Source organism: Penaeus chinensis, chromosome 14, assembly GCF_019202785.1.
Source record: "Penaeus chinensis breed Huanghai No. 1 chromosome 14, ASM1920278v2, whole genome shotgun sequence".
NCBI lineage: Eukaryota > Metazoa > Arthropoda > Malacostraca > Decapoda > Penaeidae > Penaeus > Penaeus chinensis.
In genome coordinates, this window is record NC_061832.1 from 22176857 (window position 1) to 22186856 (window position 10000).

The 10000-nt window shown below is 40.8% G+C and overlaps 1 protein-coding gene across 7 annotated transcripts in view; it reads left to right on the forward strand.

Moving 5' to 3' along the window:
* LOC125032114 (activating transcription factor 7-interacting protein 1-like) overlaps nucleotides 1-10000 on the forward strand; it is a 46758-nt gene that overhangs the window by 16992 nt on the left and 19766 nt on the right. For 6 of the 7 annotated variants that reach the window (XM_047623121.1, XM_047623120.1, XM_047623123.1 and 3 more), the window contains exons 3-6: nucleotides 882-1238; nucleotides 2345-2485; nucleotides 2648-2767; nucleotides 2910-3089. In XM_047623121.1, coding sequence (XP_047479077.1) covers nucleotides 882-1238; nucleotides 2345-2485; nucleotides 2648-2767; nucleotides 2910-3089 — 798 coding nt within the window. The remainder of the gene's footprint in view (nucleotides 1-881; nucleotides 1239-2344; nucleotides 2486-2647; nucleotides 2768-2909; nucleotides 3090-10000) is intronic. The other variant, XM_047623125.1, reaches the window with a different exon arrangement.

Consider the following 10000-nt stretch of genomic DNA (forward strand, 5'->3'; position numbering starts at 1 on the left):
TCTATAATAAAAATGACACCAATGATATTCATAGCATTATTAAAAAAAATAAAATCAAATTCAAGGAAAGGTGAAATCAGGTAAAGTCACAAGGTCTCCTCCTAATTGACTCCTTTGTGGCTAAGCACTTGCAGAGCCATCTATGCACTGAGACATTTCACACAAAAAATTTAAATGAGCACACCATTTTCATGTTGACATTGAGTTAATATGGTAAGTTCAGGTTGGGGTACAAATGGTTGTGGAGCCATCTATGGGTAAACAAAGTTCACAAAAAGAAAGCTTTAGTGGACAGTGCATATACCCAGCACCATTTGGTTTATGCATAGTCCCAAATGCTACAAAAGGAAATATGTCCTTTTGTTTTGTAGCAAGATTTTAGTATTGCCAGGGCTAACATTCTACAAGCCTTGACTTGTTAGCAGTGTTAAATTTAACAGAAGCAGTGTTGAATTAGTCATGTTTATTACTGGTACATAGACCTATCCAAATAACATATAGCTCAAAAGCCTCCAACACTCCCAAAACAATTCTTTTAATATGGAGTAATATCTTATCCATTGCCAACATTCTGTTTTCTTTCAGCTACAATACTTTTGCACTCTATTCAGTAATATAAAGGGTATTTTTAGCATTATTTCTTTGTTTGGCGTGTTTTTATTTCAAATACAGACATCAATAACCAGAATTGGCAGTGTGGGATATTTGTTAGTTGTATTTGAAATAAATGATGCATGCCCTAAAGGCTGAGTTGCATGTTGGTAATACATAAAGTGTTGATTTTAAACATGTGCTCCAATTAAGGTGTATGTCTCTTGTGTGACTGAAAAAGTGATTTAAAGGAAATTATAATTTTCATTGGATTATTTGTATAATTTCAGGGAGATATTAGTATAGCAGTTCAAGAATTCAACCAGCATCTGGACAAAGCATCCAAAAAACTAGAAGAGGCAGGAAAGACTGACTTGGATAACATAAAAGCAGATTCTTTTAATAGTGCAAACACCTTTTTTAATGACGACAAAACAAATCATAGTGTACAGCCTCCTGCAAATAATAATGTTAGAAATTATGATGTTGAAGTAATATCATCACCTAGCAAAGACATAGAGGTGCTGCCTGTGTTGCCAAATGACAAAGATAAGGATACATTACCACCGGTCTCTGTGGAGAAAGCACCAACACAAGACAAGGAAAGTAAACATATAAAGAAGAAACTACAAAGGCTTTCAAGAAAAGTAAGTCAGTCTCAGTCTCCTCTCTCTCTCTTTGACAGGCATACATAAATACATACACTGTTGTTTCATGATGTTGCCAGAGTTTCCATCTGGGATGTGACTAGATTCACTCTTCAGGACTGAAGAAAAATGCTAATTTTATTAAAATGATAGGAAAGACGTGCATTTTGAATTATTTCAAATTTTTGGCACACCAAATTGTAAACAGCAGGTACTTTGACCACATAGACACAAAATCACTCACCATTAGTCCAGGGACGGTAATTCCCATTCCACAATCTCTTCATATTGGGTGTCCTGGGGCTAAGGTGGCCATTTGTAGTTTGGATCTTGTAATATTACGTCTTTTAGTTTCGTGGCATGGCATCCCCTACTTCTCATCAGCCATCATCGCTAATCGCTTGAGGACTGTTTGTTGGCCGTATTGATTAAAAATGGAACACAAAATAACAACCTTGGACCTCTTATGGTTGGTATGATAGTTTGTTTCCTTAATTCCTGCTAGTATTCATTCTTATGTATTATTACTTAATTTACAGTTATCAAATATTTCTGTAAGAGAAAGATTTTCTTCAGATCAAAATTGGTTGAGAATAATCACTACTGTAAGGCCACTTTGCACTTGATATCCTGTTGTGGAAGAGCTTAGTATTATATACTACCTTTTTTGTTTTGTGTCTGAAAATGTTATCTACAGTCTTAGTCTGTGCACATCAGATACTTAGTAGGTATATTAATTGAAAATCACATTAGTGTAATTAAATGTTTGATTTTTTAAATACTGAATTAACCAAAACGGGCAAAATCACAAAAAAAAAAAAAAAAACAATACATATATATTCTTCGTAAAAAGTACTAGATATTATGCTAAGTTGGTAACTCTGTCTGGTATTATCACCAGTCATTAGTAATTGTTATGTATGCCCGTATGCTGAATAGAACAGGTATTTTCTTAAATGTCCATTATTGTTAGTTACAATGCAATACATTACAACACTTTTACTCTTTCTTTGTTTACCTCAGATTTTCTGTATATTCTGAATATATGATATAATTATGTAATGAGTATAGTCTAGGTAATTTCATTATGGTTATTTCTTTCACAGGATCTTGAGAATATGATTATGAGACTTTTCAGTGAGAAGATCTTATATCAGACTGAATTAGGAAAACTGAAGCAACTTTGTGAAAGATCTGAATCGACTTTAGAAACAAATCGCAAGAAGACTGCTCAGTTTCACAAAGAGGTAAGCTTTTGACATTGAAAATGACACCTCTCTCTCTCTCTCTCTTTGTCATTGTTCAGCGTTTAAAGAGATGAAAATGTGAAATATTTTCTAATGTGCTTGCGATGTCAGTTCATTTGAAAATTATATGCAGAGAGACTTACCAGGTACACATTATTCCAGGTTGAGGATCTTCGGAAAGTGACCAACCGGTTGTCAGCTGAACATGCAGCAAGAAAAGGCCAATATGTCGCCCCAATCAGAATCAAAAGATCAGTTGGAATCCAAGCATCTCCTCACATTGTATGTTTTCTGTGTGTTTTAAATTAATCTTGATAGAAAAGGATGGTTATGAAATCTGAATATTCTGTTTTTATCAAAATTGTCTTTGTTTGTATCCAATTTAAGTATGAATGGTATTAGAAAATATGGTATTAAATTTCAGATTAATAAGGGTATTTTACATGCTAATGGAAGTGCGGGTGTGATTAAGACTATTGCCCCAAGAGCCTCTGCCCTGGTTGGAGTGGGTAATGCAACAAGTCCAATTAGACCAACCACTGTACAAAGCACTGATCCTCGAAAACAAAGTATCCCTCCTCCAAATGTCACATTTAATACGCAGGTTAGTCAGTCAGTCTCTCTCTCTCTCTCTCTCTCTCTCTCTCTCTCTCTCTCTCTCTCTCTCTCTCTCTCTCTCTCTCTCTCTCTCTCTCTCTCTCTCTCTCTCTCTCTCTCTCCCTCCCTCTTTCCCTCCCTCCCTCTCTCCCTCCCTCCCTCCCTCCCTCCCTCCCTCCCTCCCTCCCTCCCTCCCTCCCTCCCTCCCTCCCTCTCTCCTTCCCTTCCTCTCCCTCTTTCCTGTTCTCTTTTTTTTCTACCTCTCTCTTTCTTTATCTCATCTTCTAGGGGCCCAAAACTACTACCATTCCCACATCCCAGGGATGGTAAAAATCACACTTAGGAGACATTAGCTTGTTATTTGCAAAAGCATTTTTTCCCCAACAAATAAAAGACAAACCAAAGGGTAAAACGAGCAGCCGTACACTAATGTAAATTGGACTTTTTGGCACAATGGTGTATATCCAGTTTGAACAAGTCTCTAGACTCTCCTCAGCATAATCCCAATCTAGTCTTATCTACTGTACCTGGTCATATCTTACCTCACATATTCTAACTATACTTAGTGTTGCCAAACCTAGCCTAACCTAACCTAACTTCGTCCAGAGTAGCCTAGCCTTACCCTAAGTCTAACCAAACCTAGCCTGTGACATGGGAACATTGAGTAGACCCCACTAGGAAAGAGAATTCTTACAACAGTTATTCAGAGAATGTCAAGTAGATTTCAGAGAATGTTATGTGGAAAAAGCAAAATGAGGTTGCATACAAGAATAGACATATTTGAATAGGAATAAACATTGTTGTGTGGTGAAATTTTGTAGAGGCATTCTAGTTTGGTATTATTCATTTTGTATTCAAGCATAGGCTTACTCATATCTGAATAAGGAACTTGCTGATAATTTGTTTAGCTTTAATATTGTATATGGGATCTATGTGATGAAAATTTATTTATTCACTGATATGGTATTTCCCAGTTTTAACCTTTTCCCTTTTCCCCCTTTTCTTGCAAGATGACATATGTAAGCGTAAGTTATACTTGGCACTTATTATATACCATGACACTGGAGCCTGCTTTCTATGCTACACACTAATTATGGCTCAGAAAGAGCTGTTTCTTGGGCTACAGCTAACCAGAGTGGATTTAAAATTGTGTTTTTTGATGCATCTGTTTAACACCACTGATAAGTAAAAAATCACTGTCTAATTCTCCTGCTGGGGACTGTAGACAGTGCAGAGTACTTGCCACTGGGGCTTGCTGTGTGTTGCTAGCCTGGCTCACTGGCCATGGGAAATTTCAGCTTGCTCAGGCGAGCAGTTTACAGCACTGTTTATATTTGGATATGTCTTTTAAAGGACATTATTCTTTTACATTATAGTATATATTCCCATTTTATGAGTGTTTGTACCATTGCAGTGAGCAAAGTTAGGAGTGTGTTCTCATGAGAACAGAAACACTGCAGTTTTTTTTTTTTTTATGGGAAATATATTACGTAACTCGTACATGTTTACTACATGCCTCACATACTTCATTTGAAACTCCTTTACTCCTTGGTGAGGGGTGAAGAAAACTAAAAAAAAAACTCTACGCTCTGGTGATCAATGGCAACGTGCCGACTTTGAGCGGGGGAGTTCGGTACATCAAGACTCAGAAAGAGTTGGCGCACCGCCGTGACGCACAGCCGCACGCTGTTTGTTTTGACGTCTATAGACTTGACCCATCGTTAAGGGGTTAACCCGTTACTGCTGGGTCACATGTATATCAAACCACTTGATCTGCCAGGTACTGCTATATGTAGCAGGAAGTTCTGCCATAAGTAGTGGACTCCCACTCCCAGTGGCTGGATGGATGCCAAAAATCATCAGAGTCTATGACAACAAGAGATTTCTTATACTGTCACTAAGTGATAAAAGCAAGGAGCTGCACACTTCATGGCTTTTCTTGTTGCTATGTTAGATCAACACCACTCACCCTTCAATAACTTTTGCCTTTGACCTCTGGTGGTTCTGAGGCAGGGTGATAACTTCACTGGAGTGAAGCAACTTAACTTAACCACCCTCTGAAGGCAGAGCATTCCCATTGCTGTGCTATGATAGTCATTGCCCTGGCTTGCCTACAGATCTGCTAGCATTCTCTTTGTGTTTGTATGTACAATACCAACCTTCAGGCCCTACCTTGTGCACTTGCTCAGGTTTTACTAAAGAGTGCAATGACCCCTGACCCCTTGTTAGTGGTCACAGACCTGTTCGGTACAAATACTAGACCAAACTAGTACCTCCAACACAAGCCACAGCTTTCATAGCTGATCACCTGCATCATGCTCCCCCTCATTAACAGCAAAATGTAGCACTGACATTAGGACATCAAAGTGATCTCTTGGTATCATCTTTGGGAACCCAGCTGAAGACATCAAGGGATCACAGGACCAGTATTCCCTCATGTTGGGCCTCGGCTGCAATCCCATGAGAAACCATAGGCTGAGGTATGATTGGAGGTCATGAATTGTTGAGTTCTCTCATCGTGTTATGTGTGAAAAAGGTGTCCTAGGACATTGGCTGACATTATTGTTATTGAAAGTAAAAAGACAAAAAATGTGTTTACAAGAGGATAAGTAGACTGCATATCAACTCACAAATAAACTTACACAAACAGAAGGTAAAATACTTATCAGTCCATTTCCTCGACAATCTTCTACAGCAACTTTTTTGTGAAAAAACTGCCTAAAATATTGAGAGAGCTCGAGGCTTCATCCAGGATGGCTTTGATCCAGGAAGCTCTAAACCTGTGGGACATTCTCTCTTTTCCTCCAGACAAAGGAGGAAGCACCAAGGGCATACTGGTTTCAATGGCACTTGGTGTAAGAAGTGAGAAGCTTGTCCGAGTTCATCAATATGTTGTGTTAGGACATCTAGTTTATGTCATATTCAGAATCACTGTCATAGGGGTCATACTTGGATTCCTCCCACTCTGAGCCACAGAATTAGTCTTGTAAATTGAGATCTGTGAATATGAAAGAAAAACCTACATTCTCTGTAAAATAGTAAAGCTGTACAGAAACACAAGGAGCCATTTGTTGCTCTTCATGAATCAAAGAAAGGTAGAAATCTTCCCAGAAAGACCACTAGTCTTTGATAGCTTCAGCGGCAGCTTATATTTGTCACTAATTTCATCTTTATCGTCATCCCTGTCGGAGGAATTGACAATGTAGGTACAGGGGTGGTTCAGGAGTATTCCTCAGGCAAGAAACATCCCTGGGGGTTGAAGGTCGAGGATCATCTACCATCTCCTTGAAATTGAGGAAGTGGATGGCAGGTGAATTCCTCAGTTTATGAGAGCATACAGTATATAACTTGTGTGACAGTCATTTCCTAGTAAATGACCTTCGTCCTGCCTACCAAGGCCCTGAGAAAGCTGAACTCCACGCCCTCCTCACAGACGACTGCAGTCCGCTTAGCAGGTGGCCAGACAATCTCAGATCCTGATGGGGTGCGTGTGCATTGGGCTGAGTATTTTGAGCAGTTGTATAAGGTTGATCCACCAACAGTTAACATGGTTGTGGGTAACGTTGAGACTCCTCTGCCAGACCTACCCATCAGCGAGGATCCACCCTCCCTGACTGAAGTCAGGGGGGCGATCTTCAAGCTGAAGAGTAGTAAAGCAGCAGGTGTTTGTGGCATCCCAGCTGAATTGTTAAAGGCTGGTGGAGAACCTATGGCAAGGGGCTTGCATGCAGTCCTGTCTGTCATCTGGCAGACTGGTACCTTTCCCCCTGACCTGCTGAGGGGTGTGGTCATCCCTCTCTGGAAGGGGAAAGGGGATCGGTGGGACTGCAGCAATCACCTGAGGCATTACACTAATCAGTGTACCAGGCAAGGTACTTGCGCATATCTTACTGAGATGTATCAGAGACCACCTGTTGAGGCACCAAAGGCCATAACAATCTAGATTCACTCCTGGTAAGTCCACAATAGACCACATCCTGGCACTTCGAATCATTGTAGAGCGCTGTCATGAGTTCGGACATGGGCTGCTCGCAGCCTACATCGACCTCAAGAAGGCGTTTGACACGATGCATCGCGAATCACTCTGGGAGATCCTGAGACTAAGAGGAATTCCAACAAGGATTATTAGACTAATAGCAAACCTGTATACAGGCACTGAAAGTGCTGTAAAGTGTGGTGGGGGCCTGTCGAGCTTCTTCCCTGTTAGTTCAGGGGTGAGGCAAGGCTGTTTCAACACTTGCATGGATTGGATACTGGGTAGAGCTACTATCCAAAATCACTGTGGAGCAACTCTGGGCAATATCAAGATTACAGACCTTGACTTTACTGATGATGTTGCCGTTCTCTCTGAATCTCTGGAAACCCTGGTGGCGACTCTTGATGCATTTAGCAATGAAGCAAAGCCCCTGGGGCTAGAGGTCTCCTGGACCAAGAACGAGATCCAGGATTTTGGGGGCCTACTAGGTGAAAACATCGAAGTCACAGAGAGCTGTATATACCTCGGTAGTGCAGTTCACGACTCTGGGCTGTCAGACCAAGAAGTCAGTAGATGGATTGGCCTGGCAGCAGGGGTCATGATATCTCTCGACAAGAGTATTTGGAGATGTCGGTACCTGTGCAGAAGGACCAAGTTACATGTTTTCAAGGCCCTGATACTGCCAGTTTTACTCTATGGTAGTGAAACTTGGACACTATCTTGTGCTCTGGAATCTTGTCTTGATGCCTTTTGTAACAGATCCTTGCACCAGATCATGGGGTACAGTTGGCGGGACCATGTGTCCAACCAACAGCTGCACCATGAGACCGGTACAGGACCTGTTACTTGCACAATCCATGATCGCCAACTCAGGCTATATGGCCACTTGGCTCGACTCCCGCAGGATGATCCTGCCCATCAGGTTGTCTCTGTCCGAGACAACCCTGGATGGAGGAGGCCTGTGGGACGACCGAGAAGGTCGTGGCTTGGGCAACTCGATCAAACCTGTCGTGAGGAGCTAGAGATGGGCCGGGCCCCTGCCTGGTGGCTCGCCGTGAGGGACCCTCGTAGGTGGAAACGAAAGGTAGATGCGGCCATGCGCCCCTGCCGGCGTTAGCCCCAAAATGATGATGATGATGACAATCTGTGTAGAGATCATGATTGCAAGTAATTAACTTGGCCTCTGCTTAACCTTTATATACAGTTTTCCTGTCACTCATGTCACGCCATTTTTTACAATCATATAATGAAAGCAAAACAACGAGATGTGACATCAAAAAAGCATCTTTTCTTTCCTCATTCCATCATCAAGGAATTCCAAGATGACAAACAGTCAACAGCAGTGAAAAATTTGTAAAAGAACTTTGAAAACTGCTCTTTATATAGGTCACTAGTGTCAAAGTCATGATTCCAACTTTCCCTGTGATGTCTATAACCATACTTGTCAACATGGAATGAAAGGACAGTAATTAGCTTATCAAGAATTACTAATGAAGGGTAAAGCATAGTCCAAAAACTTACAATTTTGATCTTGTATGGGTGATCCTGATATTGAAACATATATCACAAAGGTACTTTGGTGAACACCTTTCCAGCTCACCTTCCCCACCTTACCATATTCTGAACAAGAGATTTCCTGGCTAATGAATAGCATTGTGCAGTAGTTAACCCTTGGTCTGTGAGATGTTAACCCCTTCCTGACGGGTCACGCCATGAGGCGTTAAAACAAACCGCTAGATCTGTGGCAAGCGGCTGTCTGCCACGGCGGCACGCCAAAGTGCTATGAGCTGGTGATTTGGCTTGATGTACCGAACTCCCTCGCTCAAAGTCGGCACGTTACCATTGATTACCAGAGCGTAGATTTTTTTTTGTAATTTTCTTCACCCGTCACCAAGGGGTTAAGGTACACAGTGGTCCCAAAGAGTGTTGTTAACCTAGCATCTCTGAAGGTGATATAAAATTAATGAAGTATTTCAAGAAATCATCCTGGATGAACAATATATCAAACAGTTTTCAGCTTAAGTTGGGATTTGATCATATTCAGAGACACTTTGGATCCTGAAAGCTGGACTGGTATCTCATGCCAGTCACCATCAAGACAACCTAATGGTGATGAGCTGATGGCTGTGAGAGGTCAATCCAGCTCTCCATTTCATGTGTCCAAAGTGAATAATATGAATATGAGCAATGGAGTGACCTACATCTGACCTAGAGTCTAGTATAGTAAAAGGATCAGGCCTAGGAAATTCATTAAGCTTGCAAAATGTGTACATGGAAATCATTGGATTCTAGGCCTCAGTTGGTGTTTTTCTAAATGGTCCCCTATTTTTAGTGGAATCCCACAGGGTAAGATACTAGGTCTTGTTCTTTTTGTCTGTTATGTAATTTACATAATGAGTATAATCCAAATCTGCAAAACAATTGAAAACAGTCATTCATAATGAGTAATTTTTTTTTGTAAAATCTAACATAGCAGGGGAGCACAAGGCATTATCCCAGCCACCAGGAGATGGACTCATAATTAGACATCAGTATGCATGAGTGAATTTCTCACAATACATGATAGGATGTCACTTGGCCTGAATGGGTTAAGAGGACCACTTGAAAAAAGGCCCTTTGATTTAAATGTTTTTGAATAAATTTTGGGTTGAAAAAGCTTTTATATGAATATTTCAACCTAAACAATAACAAAACTGCATAACAGAGTCTTAAAAAAAAAAAGAAATAAAATTACCCCACTCCCTATGCTCTTGGCTGCAGCAAAAACAGTTGTTTAGCTAATGAAGCTTTAAGGCTACTTTTGAGTGGCTGTTTATCCTCAGTAGCTGCATCCAGGGCCAAGCAAGCACACAAATGTTTAGTGTGCATAACTAGAGCAGGCTTGACCACAATTGACATACCATCATGGATGGATTAGTGTGTGTGTGTGTGTGTGTGTGTGT